The sequence below is a fragment of the Bombyx mandarina genome, chromosome 04, assembly GCF_030267445.1.
Source record: "Bombyx mandarina strain Sakado chromosome 04, ASM3026744v2".
Classification (NCBI taxonomy): Eukaryota; Metazoa; Arthropoda; class Insecta; order Lepidoptera; family Bombycidae; genus Bombyx; species Bombyx mandarina.
In genome coordinates, this window is record NC_143211.1 from 462,557 (window position 1) to 477,349 (window position 14,793).

At 44.1% G+C, this 14,793-nt stretch overlaps 1 protein-coding gene across 1 annotated transcript; it reads right to left on the minus strand.

Moving 5' to 3' along the window:
* Positions 1-21: 21 nt before the first annotated feature.
* Cog4 (conserved oligomeric Golgi complex subunit 4) lies at positions 22-14,698 on the minus strand. The gene is made up of 15 exons (XM_028183094.2): positions 14,472-14,698; positions 13,735-13,932; positions 13,173-13,275; positions 12,958-13,090; positions 10,216-10,336; positions 9,568-9,744; positions 8,381-8,533; positions 7,539-7,666; positions 7,135-7,248; positions 6,783-7,035; positions 5,864-5,971; positions 5,383-5,527; positions 1,592-1,758; positions 863-1,056; positions 22-174 (listed from the first exon to the last, which is right to left on the minus strand). The coding sequence occupies exons 1-15, from the start codon at positions 14,556-14,558 to the stop codon at positions 132-134; spliced, it is 2,124 nt and encodes a 707-aa protein (XP_028038895.2). The 5' UTR covers positions 14,559-14,698; the 3' UTR covers positions 22-131.
* Between the last annotated feature and the right edge of the window lie 95 nt (positions 14,699-14,793).

A 14,793-nucleotide genomic window follows, 5' to 3' on the forward strand; every position in this document is an offset into this window, starting at 1 on the left:
TATATGAAAATCAAAGAAAAGTATAATTTAGATATTTATTTTTAATAAAATATGGAAAGGTAAAATGTAAAGTATAGTAAATGCGTTAGAGGGCGCGCGCCGGGCGGCACCGTGTGACGTCACGGCGTGTCCTACAGCTTCAACTTCTTGATGTCTTCTATCTTGAAGTCCGTCCTGCAACGTGATGGTAGGTCATCACACGACACGCGGCCGCACCCCTCCGGGCTATAGGCTGTCGTGTTCACTCTACTGAATTAATAACTTCGTGACGTCACCACTTTGTTACGTCACTCTCGTGTTTTTTTGTAAGAAAAAAATCTTTGTATGTAAATATTTCGTGCGCGTTGTTTGTCCGCAATGATCTTCTGAACTATTATAACGATCCTAATGAAACTTCGCACACAGTTGGCAGCCGAGTCCGACTTGAGAGATACTAAGGGAGATTTTTATCTATGATAAAAAAAGTGCAGATTATTTGTTTAATATATGGCACAATTATTATATCTTTGAGTTCTTAATAGATGGCGACGCCAGTTAGCTTATCGGCTCAATAGTTTAATTTCGGATTGAATATGTATCTAACAGATAGCGCGTGAATACTTCTAGTAGAATAGTTTTAAGAGAATTAGAATAGAAATACCTAGAAGAAGAATTTGCCACAGTCACTGCGCAGAGAGACTGGGATTACTAGTACACGTGTAACTGTTACACGGGCTATAAAGTGATGTTAGTAGTATATTTTATAATGAATACAGAATAGTTAATTGATGATTATAGACTTTGCTAAAATACCAACTTAGTATTTCTTGGTTTTATATAGTACTACTGAAGACGTAGCGTTACAGTTGAATAGGGTGCGCACCTCCGGGCGAGGATGTCCCGCACGCGCGCGGGCGGCAGGCGCGGCGGCCGCAGCACGTCCGCGGCATGCTGCGGCCGCTCCAGCGCCAGCAGCGACGCCGCCTGCGCCAGCCGCGCCGCGCGCTCCCTCGCGCCGCCGCCGCCCGCCCGCCCCGCCGCGCGCCGGCACCGCCGCTCCGCCGCCAGCCCGCCCTCCTGCGCACACTCGCACCTACACCGCCGCCCTTGCAACGGGGGCCGCGGCGATCATGTTTCATGATGATGGTAAAATTATTTGTTTGGAGTTAGAGGGTGTTATTCAGGTTTAGTTGTTTCGACAAAGCGACGCGACACGAAAACCCTCTTATCGTGGCAACACAACATTGAAACATGTCTTGTCGAATTCCCCAGATTCACCCTCGGTGCTTTTAGAATCCTCAAGCACCGGCCACCGCCCTCGTCGAATTCGACGAGCGAACTAACACATAGACACGGCTTACTTAATTTCTCGCCGGATCTTCTCAATGGGTTGCGATACCGATCCGGTAGTAAATTCTGCTCTTGCTAGGACTAGTGTTGGCACGTTCTTTTAGGTGAAGTCCGTGAGCTCATCTACCAGTCTCAGCGTAGTTGGAATAGTTCCTTAGGCTTCCAGCGAATAGGTGTATGGAAAGAAGATCAGATTTTTTTTCGGTGTGATACGTCATCGACATGTTGTTTCCAGTAAACTAAGTAGTTATTAGCGACTGACCCTGTCGTAGTGGTGGTGCAGGATGCGCGCCTCGGCCCGCGTGGCCACGTCCGTGACGACGGCCAGCAGCAGCGCGTCCACCGTGTGCTGCGGCAGGTGCTGGCGAGCGCACTCCGAGAACTGTTCCAGGGCTTGCGGGAACGCGTCCGCATCATCCTCTAACTCTTCTGACAATATCACATTTCAATTTAATCTAAAACGATCCAGTGGGTATTAACTAAACATACCATAACGAGTCAAATGACCCATTTTGAACTTTTGCATTGAAAATGCACGTATCATCTTATTGATTTTGCAAATTTGACTTCATGACTTTTTCTTACCAATTAATCTATAGTTATTATATTATTATTTTTTGTTGTGGTTTTGTTTATTTTGAGCATGCCGTTTCGTATACCGTTATCTACCCGCTATGGTACAAATAAGTACCAGTAAGTGTTGGTATGATTAGTGTTAATGTCCATTGCGGTGCGTCTGGACGGACGAGCGTCTGCTTCTACTGTTGTAGTTGAGGACTGCAGCGAGTCGTCCGCCAGACCCGAGCCAACAGTAACACTACGTGTCGTACTAAATTAAATTTCATACGTAAATGAAATAAGCGACACTAATATTCGTTTGTAAATTGTCTATTTGTTTAAAGTTAAGTCAGAAAAGGACAATGCCCATTTTCTTTGGGCATTTGGGCCCCTAAAAAAAGTTGTCGTGTTATGATGGTTTTAACTTAATTTGATAGATAAAGAAATATCGTTTCATATTCAGAAAACGATTTTATATTTTCACCCAGGTTTAAGAGAAATCTGTTTTTTTCTGCAGCTCAAATTAAGTTGTTAATTGTTTTCTTTGAAATAAATAATCGCTCTCATCTTCGATCAACAATAGTAACTAGATTTCGGGTCGGCGCAAAAATCCGTCTCGTTAAATAACAGCGCACTTGAAATGTGAGCTCTTATTTTGTTTAGTTCACTCCAGACACAGCCAATGTCAACCCGTCTCACAATGCCGCAGTGTGTATTCAAAAATTGCAAAAAATGCCCGAAAAAGCAATTTAACGGCCGGAGTATCTTACTTTCGGTAAGTACATGAAGTATACGTTATATTTTAAGCTTTAAACTAATAAATAATATTAAATTTTAAACAAAATTACCGATTTTTAAGAACCGCTACAAATGTTGGCCAAGGCTCGCCAACACTTGGACAAAATTTTTGTTTAACAGAAAAGTAAATGCATGGAGTAGATTTGTGTTGTAATAATTTTTAAAAATTTGTTAGCAGTACTTCAAAATTGGTTAGTTAAAATTGGTTAATTCTGCTTTTGTGTCTGTTTGTTGGATTCTCATTGGATACTTAGCTTTCCTTTTTTATTTTACCTTTCCTAGCAATCACGTGTGCAGAATGGATCTCGATTGTCGCCAGAGAAAGAAGAGATTACTTTTATAAGCCAGCTAAGAACTCCACTCATTGACACTGGACATCTTTGCCTTCCGTGTTCACGGCTACTGAAACGTGGCCGAAGCATTGTAATAAAAACATCGCGCTTAAAACCGTTTAAACGTTGTTTTATCATATGTACTAGTCGCGAAAACATAAAAATATACTATAAAAATATCTATTACACAAAACGTAACGCTAATAAAATAATAAGTAATGTATAGATACCAACAAACATAAATCCTCAAAACATAAAAAGCAAACAACTAAACACCTTTTTCACTGGTGGTAGGACCTCTTGGGAGTCCGCACGGGTAGGTACCACCACCCCGCCTATTTCCGCCGTGAAGCAGTAATGCGTTTCGGTTCGAATGGTGGGGTAGCCGTTGTAACTATACTGAGATCTTAGAACTTATATCTCGAGGTGAGTGGCGCATTTACGTTGTAGATGTCTATGGGCTCCAGTAACCACTTAACACCAGGTGGGCTGTTAGCTCGTCCATCCATATAAGCAATAAAAAAAAACTTACTTTTATTCATATAATAAATTATTTTAGTGTTCAACGCGACTCCGTTACCTCCTGTAGTAAATAGAAATTGAAATTTCAAGCAAAAATAAATAAAACAAAACGATGTTAGTTCTCAAAGCTATAACGGAAAAAATTACTTTATTTGTTGGGTGATAAGGTTCATTTAACATTAAAGGTTGTTTAACATATGCCTTTTCGTTTGTAAGTGACAGGAGTAATTTATTGCTTTGTGACGAATGATCGTAAGTATTAGATAATGTTTTGGAGATTTGGAACTTTATTACTAGGTGGCATAGTTGTAATTAGTTTGAACTTAAAACTGTTTCAAAACTTTTTTCTAGGTTTGTTGTAAACCAACGTAGCTGCTATGTATGTGTATATTCACGCGGACAGTTTTTGCTTCGATTTTGTACGTGTCCCTTTATCTAGTTACTATTGTTGATCGAAGGCTCTCATAATTAGTTACAGTGTTAAATAAGTTTATTGTGGTTAATGTTGCTAGAAATAAGCCCTTATGTACATTTCATTATTATTATATCCTCATAATGATAATAAAATGAAGGTGGTTTCTGAGAATGGACTTCATTGACCCTTCTTTCGGAAATGAAAATCCGGAAGCCGGCAATGATATTGTTGTTGTTGTTTTTAAATTCGCCAATAAGCAGGCAAAGAGCGTAGCCTATACAGCCTAGTCTGTCGTAGTTATATTATTTTCATGTCAATAAAAGCCGGTGTATCTCTTTTTATTGCTTTTTGGGAGTTTTGACGTCAACTCGACGAATACCACATTGACTGAGCGTGAGTTTCCGCAGACCTTTTATCTTGAAAAAAAAAAAAAACCAGTCACTGCTATGTTAGTCACAGTTTTATTCCAATGCCTCGATAATCGTGAACAACGATTATTGACGTTTAATACACAAAACAACACCCAATTTGTATATTATACATCACAATAAACTATTAAAAAAACATTAAAATAAAACTTCAAGTGACGCTTCACTCGGGTTGTAGCCAAAACTCTGACCATAGATAATAAGAATAAATAATGGTGAGCCATTGGATATTTTAAAAATGGAATCATTGATGTCTAAAAATATGAGATAATTCATGGTTTTAACTAATAATTATTATTACAATATTATAAATATTGAATTGAACAAAAATAAACTAAAAAAGTCTGTGAGTGGTTATACCATTAGCTATTTTTTTAAATTTGTTGTTCAAGTTACAGACAACTCTTTCGTTTGGCAGCATTTAGGTTTACTATAAGGCTGTATGGGCTAAGACCTTTGTCTGCCTATTGGCGAATTTAAAAACTAAAGTACTCAGTTTTCGGATGTAATCAAATAAGTAGTTTATTTTTTTGTAGAACAATGCCAGCGTGTAAGAAATGTTGATACATAAACTAAACAACGTGAAAAAATAAAGCATAGTTTTTCAAGTACAAATAGTTTTGACACAAAGTTGGCCCACTTTTGGGCATTGTCCTTTACTCCATTGTTATTCGTTAACATAAATACATATGTGCGTTTGTATGTATGTATGTACGGTTAAACTTATATGTCTACGCAGATCCGGTTTTTGTGTTATTTTTTTATTTTTCTTTACCAGTTATGTTGTGTCTTTCAAATGAAACTATATTGAGACCTTAGAACTCATATGTCAAAGTAGATGACGGCACGTTGTAGATAACTATGGGCTCCGATAACCACTTAACACCATATGGGCTGTGAGCTCGTGCACCCACGTGTGCAATAAAAAAAAAGAAATAAAATATAAAGAAAAATGAAGTATAAATTGAAGCATTGAAGGCAGTGAGGTGTGCGCGCGTACCGGCGAGCGGCGCGGGCTGCACCAGCGCGTCGGCCCACAGCGCCAGCCGCGGCGCCAGCCCCGCGCGCACCGCCGCCACGCCCTGCTCCGCCGCCAGCGCCAGCGCCGCCGCCGCCGCGCCCAGCCCCGCCGCGCACGACTCCACCTGACCCACCCACCCGCGCTCTCATTCATTACTTCTACCGTCATGGAATTACTTTGAAAAATTAACCCTATATGCAAATTTATTAATTTACAAACACGTAAATCCTCATAGTAGGGTGACTTGTAAATCGCCAGAGTAGGGACTGCCACTCCGCCCGGTGTCATCGACGAGGCAGTCAATCGTTCCAGTTTGAAGGATTGAAGGAATTGTGATTTCCTTATCTCTGGGTCAGTAACCAGTATTCAGCGGATGAGTCTCCCAATAACTTAGTGCAGAGAAAAAACTTGTTAAATTTAGTGGTGAGCAGAGTGCGAAGTCTGGCGGCTCCGTACACACCTTGTGCGTGTCGGTGGGCCCCCGCGCCGCGCCGCCCGCGCCCCGCACCGCCTCCTCCGCCAGGCGCGCCGCCCACTCCGCGCCCGCCTCCGCCTCCGCCAGGTGCGCCTGCCGACCCACTCTGTACTCGTACTATGACCGGCGCGCGGAATGTGCACAGACTAGTTGTAAGTATGGAAAGTCAGCGCCCCGAACCCATTACGAGCTTACAGCGCACGTTCTTATTTTCAATCTTACATGTTTGTCTGTACTCGCTACATTGGTTGTCGAATGTCAAATACTCCTGGTATGTCGGGATTAAAATCGAAATGCCATATCATGTTCATGAAATACTTGGACAATAAAGTTTTAATATCATGTAATCAACAATTAAGTACTTACATACTATTACTTAATTTAATCACTTCCTGCCTTGAAGCAGTCACGCGTGAGTTCGGCAGGAAGGGTAGGCGCTGTAGATACATTCTAAGCCTCGACTTTGTCTTATATCACGATGTCCATGGACTTAGATAATCTCTAAATATAGAATGGACGGTAAATCGCCTCCCAGAAGCTGCACGTGAGTGCGACCGACACCGGGGGCTCCTGCTCCTGGTGTTCGAGCGCCCGCGGGTCGCTTCGCCGCGCTTTATAGCCTACAGTTTTATTAGATAGATTTCAACTGAAGGGAAATTTTATTAAGAATTTCAATTAATTTGAGTTGTCGGATCTGGTATATTATTTCGGTGAAGTATCAGTATGGTGCTACTCCTTCAACTCTTCAGCCACCGGGTTCGTATATGAACTTTAAAAGCTTCACATTAAAATTGCATTGCAATATATTTCGTGCACTATTTTAGTGTGTGTACGTTTGCAAGTATTTGAAACCGCATAGAGAAGTAGGCATGTCCGAAGCAGCGTGTAGGTGTGGCGCACTCACGAGGAACAGCAGGCGCTGCGCCTCGACGTCCTTGTTGAGCGCGTGCGCCAGGTCGGCCGTGAGGTCGAGCGCCGTGAGGTCGAGCGCGAGGCGGGGCGCGCGGGGCGCGGGCGGCGCGGGCAGCGGCAGGGGGTCGGGGGGCGCGGCCCGCAGCCGGCGCCGCAGCACCGCCGTCACGTCGCGCTCCAGCACCGCGCTCACCTCGTTCAGCACCACGCACGCGCCCTCCACGCTGCCGGTGCTGATGCTGCGTCTGCACACGGATGTGAATCTTTAGCATGAAGGGCCACATCCAACTAGTGCTCTCAGCTGAGCCGTTCGTGCAACGCGGATTTGGAACTAAAGTCCATACCTTATAACTTTTCTGGCGATGAAAAACACATCGTCGACCAAACTGGACGTGGTGCTTCCGGGCTGTGGAGTGGCCATCTTCAGAGCCTTGTTCACGCTTTCTTCTAGGAAGAACCTAGAAGTTCATGCAGGGGAAATTATACAGTTATTAGCATTAGCTAGAGTTATCATAGCCGAATGGTTAGGCCATAGGCAGTGTCTCGGACAAGTTACGCTAATACCGGTTTAACAATGTCACCTTTTAAATCCTTACTTATTTTGATTTGATTTCAATTGAAGCTTTTGTTTTTTTTATTACCATCTCAAGCACACGACCACAAAATTAATATTACTAATACGATTATAAGTAATGAATCAATTATTAAATTAAGTACTAAAATACTAGGCCAAAAGACATAAGAGTACTTCTCGAGTTCGAGGTAGTGCCCCAGGATGTCCTGTGCGGTCCGCGTGAGGTCGCACTCCGCTATCAGTTTCTCCACGGCATCCAGCGCCGCTTGCTTGGCAGCCTCGGGAAGGGAAGCGGCGTCCGCCTTGTTTGAGATACATTTTAAAGTAACCAAACTCTAATGTCGTTTGACGAGTTATTTTATTATGAACACGGCCAATCTTTCTGAGAGAGTACAAGATATTGTTATAATTTGAAACTTCGCAGAAATTGCGTATCAATAACTGGCTTGCTGCAAATGATTATAATTATTTACAATTTCAATATATATTGTACTTAGTTACATTAATTATACATTGTTAGACTAGAGCCAATAATGCTAGAACTCAAGATATATACAGTTATAGCTTTCTACCATCTGCTTGGGTAGAGTTTTGGAATACTTTGACCACAATATCAGAAAGGACGACGGCAACTTGGAGAAGGTCACGGTCACTGGCAAAATAGATAATAAAAGACCATGAGGTAAAAGTCCGTCACGTTGGACTGAACTGATCCGTACTAGTCTCCACACCATAGTTCACCATGCTCTACACTTGGCGGCACATAGGAACAAATGGCGTCGAGTGGTCCACAGCAATCTCTTGTTGCGAGGAGGTGGTGACAAGAGTCGTGACCACAGCATTGAGGAAGTTGAAGCGAGGAAGACATACTAGAGCCGAGGGGCGGGAGGACGGCATTATTGTACCACTGAGGCTTTGATCACATGTGTTGAGGCGGGCGGCGACACGTTGTGGTGTCTCCGCGAGGATGGGACTCTCGTGGAGATCAAAGAGGGATGGGTTGTTGATCGGGGTACCTGAGTCCTCCTAGTAAGGAACGCGAAGTAGAGCTGTATGGTGGAGTGTGCGAGAGCCAGCTCGGCCAGCGCGGGCTCGGCCTGCAGCGCGGAGGCGGGGCGCGCGGCCGCCCGCAGCAGCGCTCCGCTCACGCGCCGCACGCCCGCGCACACCTGCCGCACACGCGCACACGCGCACTCTGCACTCACTACATTCATCTCAATGGCTCTCGGTTAAATACGCGATATGGCACCTTTTTTTCAGCTCCTACGAAGTCCCCGCACCTAGGGGGCGCGCGGGGTTTGTAGGACTGGACGGTTCGCAGATGTTGGGAGTCTACATTAAGTTAGTAAGTTTAAGTTAAGTGAATATATCGCCAATTATCTCCATACATTAGTCCGCTAGTGTTGTTTGCAGTGTTAGTTCCCCGCGCTCGGTCCCACTCGCGCCGGTGCGCACCACATGCAACTCTCAATACATTTTTTTCTACCCGTGCTGGTAGCCTCGACGGGTTATGCCACCTTCACCGAGCGAGTAGTTGAGTTCACGGGACTCTAACCTGACGGATTTGCTAACACTAACCCTAATAAACGCAGTGCTTTACAGAATCTACCACCAAAACGGATTCGCGATCCATTGAGAAGATCCGGCGAGAAACTCAGTGGGCTAGTTTGCCGTAATAAGGTTGAAATTTGCAGAGATTAATGAGCCGTAGTACGTAGTGATAAGGTTGCGTTTTTGTCGTATTCATTGTTTGAAAAGAGTTGAAGGAATTTGTTATTATCTACCTTGTTCTGATGCATTACACCTGAATAAACGCCCTCACGGTACTTTTGCTGTATATAAGTTCAGGGTTGTCATCGTACAGTTGCAACAATTATTCGTTTTTGTATGAACTTATAGGTAATTACGACTAAAATTTTTAACGTGATCTACATTGTTGATATTAGTGCCATTTTTTTATTTGATGTAGGTACCTATTGAAGGTCAACTTGTATATAGGCGGAAGCCCCTTAAAGCTGGACACTCTTAGCATAGATATTTTAATATTTGATTGATCAATTAAGATAGTATACCCACGCTTTAAAATAGTTGTGAATTATTTGGAGAGGACAAGTATCATGTTTGGTGCGCATCACGTCATCATGCGATTTCTTGATTTTTTCCCTTCACCATAGAAAGTGTATATAATGAAGTGAAGACGGACCTGCGGCTGCAGGGCGGCGAGCGCGGCGGGCAGCAGGCCGGGCGCGGCGAGGGCGGCGAGGGCGGCGGCGCGCGCGGCGGCGGCGGCGGCGGCCTCCAGCACGCGCGTGATGGCGTCGGCGAACACGGCGCCCTCGCCCTCCGCCACCACGCTCAGCCGACGGATCTCGACCCCCAACTGCCAGTTTTTGTTTTCTTCCTACCTATCTTGATAGCCTTGAGAGGCTATTTCAGCTTCTTCTTGACGTGTGGGTGAGCTCACGGGGCTCAAACCAGTGTTGCTAACACTGGTCCAAGCAAGAGCAGTGCTTCGCAGAATCTACCACCGGATCGGAAACGCGACCCACTGAGAAGATCCAGCGAGAAACTCAGTGGGCTGTGTCTATGGGTTAATTTACTTTTCGGTACTATTCGGTTCGGCGAGGACGGTGACCGGTGCTTGTGGTACCTAAAAGCACCGTTAATGGATCGGGAGGATCCGTATGGCGTGTTTAGGGCAACGTCGACTGTTTACCATTCGGTCCACAGGATCGGGTATGAACTGTCAGTACCGAGCACTACTACTGCGCGAGTTGAATACGTTGAATTCTCGATGAAATATGTAGCTCGCAGTTCAACACCAATGAAGCAGGTTCTAAGCCGACAGTACCTTGGTGGCCAGGTACTTGGCCAGCAGCCGGACTCCTTCCTCGGCGCGTCCGATCTGAGGAAACAGCTTGAAAAGCTTGTCTACGTTCTCGTCATCGTTTTTCTGAGCGGCATCTTCAAACCTGTAACATCAACAATTGTAAAACATTCTTACATCAGTTTCGATTCTTTGAAATTGAATAGTCAAGTATTGGGGATGATTCACGCTACACTGTGTCGCGATTCATATTACACCAGGCTGTCTGGGTGTATTCTTTGCACGGCCGTGTCTGTGTTATGTAGTTTTTGTCAGCTAGTCATTTCATCTGTCGATAGACTTGACATTTAAGTAAATATGCAATTTTCACATTTTGAATTGGCAGCTGTTTCGATTGCCATCGATGATGAAGTATCAGAAAAACGAAGCGAAACTACTAAAAAAAGATGGGGTGTACACCCAATCTGAAGAAAGCGAGAAGCAGAAAGAGAATTTGCTTTACTTTACAAAGAATGAATAGAAGACGAGAGCAAGTTTTCTCAATGTCCATTTTGCTGTTGAGCTGCTCACCTTACTAAGATTTGACGTTGACTGGTTTGCGGGCGCCCGAGCGCATATGTTCATGTTAGAACGTGTCGGGGCCGGACCGTGCCGGAGCCGGGAAACAATACCCACCGACATTTGAACGCCGTGCCTTGGCCGGGTCCCGACGGCGCACGGCCGGGACACGGCCGAGCCACTGTCAGGCATGAATCACTTCATACAAAAAGTATACCATAATGTTTGGCCGTGCTCCAGCCTTTACCGGCATTTTCCGGTCGCGACACGGTATAGCGTGAATCATTCTTTATCTCTCAATAGATGTTTGTGGTGTAATGGTGTACCTAGACCATCTCGTGTGCCCGTGTCCCGTATGATACGGGTGACTAAAAATCTCTTATCAAGTCCTACTTAAAATTTATTGTTATAACAGAAACTGACAAATACGTTCATCCTTCGTAAGTTCATAAGCCTTGCTGATTAATTTGTCCTATCAACATCCCGCAGTGGTTTTGAAAACGTGCGCCCCTGAGCTGACACCTGCGCTAACGCGTTTGTATCGCCTCTCTTATTGCACTAAGAGGGTTCCGTCTTCATGGAAGACCGCCCACGTCCACCCTATCCCCAAGAAGGGTGACCGGTCGGACCCATCGAGCTACAGGCCTATCGCGATAACTTCCTTGCTTTCCAAGGTGATGGAGCGAATTATAAATACACAACTCCTGAAGTATCTTGAAGATCGCCAGCTGATCAGTGACCGACAGTACGGTTTCCGTCACGGTCGCTCAGCTGGCGATCTTCTTGTATACCTTACTCACAGGTGGGCTGAAGCCTTGGAGAGCAAGGGCGAGGCTCTTGCTGTGAGCCTTGATATCGCGAAGGCCTTCGACAGGGTCTGGCATAGGGCACTTCTATCGAAGTTATCATCTTACGGAATCCCCGAGGGTCTCTGCAAGTGGATCGCTAGCTTTTTGGATGGGCGGAGCATCACGGTCGTTGTAGACGGTGACTGTTCTGATACCATGACCATTAACGCTGGCGTTCCACAAGGTTCGGTGCTCTCCCCCACGCTTTTCATCCTGTATATCAATGACATGCTGTCTATTGATGGCATGCATTGCTATGCAGATGATAGCACGGGGGATGCGCGATATATCGGTCATCAGAGTCTCTCTCGGAGCGTGGTGCAAGAGAGACGATCAAAACTTGTGTCTGAAGTGGAGAACTCTCTGGGGCGAGTCTCCGAATGGGGTGAATTGAACTTGGTTCAATTCAACCCGTTAAAGACATCAGTTTGCGCGTTCACTGCGAAGAAGGACCCCTTTGTCATGGCGCCGCAATTCCAAGGAGTATCCCTGCAACCTTCCGAGAGTATTGGGATACTTGGGGTCGACATTTCGAGCGATGTCCAGTTTCGGAGTCATTTGGAAGGCAAAGCCAAGTTGGCGTCCAAAATGCTGGGAGTCCTCAACAGAGCGAAGCGGTACTTCACGCCTGGACAAAGGCTTTTGCTTTATAAAGCACAAGTCCGGCCTCGCGTGGAGTACTGCTCCCATCTCTGGGCCGGGGCTCCCAAATACCAGCTTCTTCCATTTGACTCCATACAGAGGAGGGCCGTTCGGATTGTCGATAATCCCATTCTCTCGGATCGTTTGGAGCCTCTGGGTCTGCGGAGGGACTTCGGTTCCCTCTGTATTTTGTACCATATGTTCCATGGGGAGTGCTCTGAGGAATTGTTCGAGATGATACCGGCATCTCGTTTTTACCATCGCACCGCCCGCCACCGGAGTAGAGTTCATCCGTACTACCTGGAGCCACTGCGGTCATCCACAGTGCGTTTCCAGAGATCTTTTTTGCCACGTACCATCCGGCTATGGAATGAGCTCCCCTCCACGGTGTTTCCCGAGCGCTATGACATGTCCTTCTTCAAACGAGGCTTATGGAGAGTATTAAGCGGTAGGCAGCGGCTTGGCTCTGCCCCTGGCATTGCTGAAGTCCATGGGCGACGGTAACCACTCACCATCAGGTGGGCCGTATGCCCGTCTGCCTACAAAGGCAATAAAAAAAATAAAAAAAAATCACTACCAAACAAAATATATCTGCAGCCAGACCTACCCTCACTCTTTGCAAAGATGCGCGGTCCTGCCTGCACACTTAATCCAATTGTCTGCCACATATTGTTGAGGTCTGATTTAGACAAAATTTTAGTGACCATTGGTATTTTACCTACGAACGATATGTTCTCTGAGTGTGTTGGCGGCGCGCGTCATTGCGTCCCGTGGGTCGGCGGCCCCGCGAGCCCGCGCTGCCGCTACTGAACCTGGATCCATGCTTAGGAATCTCGACACGTGTCCAGCACCTACAAAAAGGAAGAGAATTGTAACCTCAAGATTACGATCAGATCTGTAATTTATAAAAAAAAATCTAAGAGAAAAGTTTACCGGTCTCATAATCATTAGCTTTTATGGCAGCTTCAACTCCTGCGCTGCACAGCTGCAGATCAATAAGATCATGCACTCTCCTCTGACATTCTGCCACTCTAGACTGTCAAATTGAATAGAGTATTTATTTACTAGAAATATCTCACATTTTATTGACAAAGTGTTTTGAAAACACTTTTGAATGCTACAAGTAATTACTTACTCTTGTGTATTATCTGAAATTTTGAAAGCTACTTTAGATATAAGCTAATTCTAAAAGTATCTAATGATTGCCTAGGAAAAACTTTTGAAAAGCTGTAATGACAATGACAAGACCTGTATATTCTAGAAAGATGATTATTTTGGAGTTAAAGGTATTCGTTGGATTGAGAACCACACAATTTAAAGTTTTTTGTGTATGAAAAAATTATGACAGTTATTAACAGTTTCAAATGTACGGTAATGAAAAAAAAGGAATGATAAATGTGGAAAATGTCAAAGATCACACAGATGACTTCTCGTACGAATTTGAATAGGGTCTCAGAATCTGAAATTTAAAAGTAAAAAATTAAGATTGTCTTACTCTAGCCAAATCGAGTTGTCTGACTTTAGCACTGACGTCTCTGGCTAATTCTGCAGTTCTGTCCACCATGTCTGCAGCGACTTGTGCATCCGCTTTCACTTCACTGAGCTTAGTGTAAGCTTGACTGGCTGTGCGGAGCTTGTCTTCTAGGATGCAAGCACGCGATAGCACTCCAGATAATGCTTCGTCTACTTCCGACTGTTGTTGTCATTAAGTTAATTAAAATTTTAATATCTTTGAATATTCACCAGATAATTAAAAGGGTTTTACTGTATGAAGGTTCGTGAATTTGTTGGTTAATGATAAACAACTTTCTTCTCCCTCATCTTTTTTTTTGGCTTACTATTGGTAGTCTAATGGTATATTCCAGCTGCACTATGGCTGATAGGTAAGCTCACGGGTTCAACCTGAGAGAGCTTGTTAAAACTGGTTCTGGTAAGAAGAGTTCTTCACAGAATCTACCACTGGATTGGAAGAGGATCCGACGAGAAACTCAGTGGGTTGGTCTTCTATATTTATATTGATAGTATTAATAGTAAGATATTAATTCATTGTTTGGATGAAAGTAATTAGTAAGGCTCGTACGATCATCAACCAATAGCGTAAGGCCTTAATTGCGGTTTGCGGTTGGTAAGAGCACCCTTTACCTTTATTCATTTCTGTTAAATCTTTGAAGAATATAACATTTGTAATGGAAACGTTCAAGAATAGTGTTCATTGAAAACTAAATTACTTACTTCTTCTTTTTCAACTTCGCTTAACGCTTTTTGTAAGCCCTCTTCTGTTGATACATCATATTTCTCAAGTAATAAACTAAGCGACATGTTCTTGAAAGCTACACAATATTTCTATATTTATATTTGGAATTTTAAATAATGTACGAAAATTTTCAATTTTTTTCAACCCTAGAAACAAGAAATAGGAATTAAACAAGCACCACAAGTACAGATATTTTCGTCAACGTCAAAACACGAAATCAGCTGATTTTGACATTACATACATAAATAAATACGATAGATCTCCATTACATACCTATCTACATAGTTTTTAGCCTCGAAT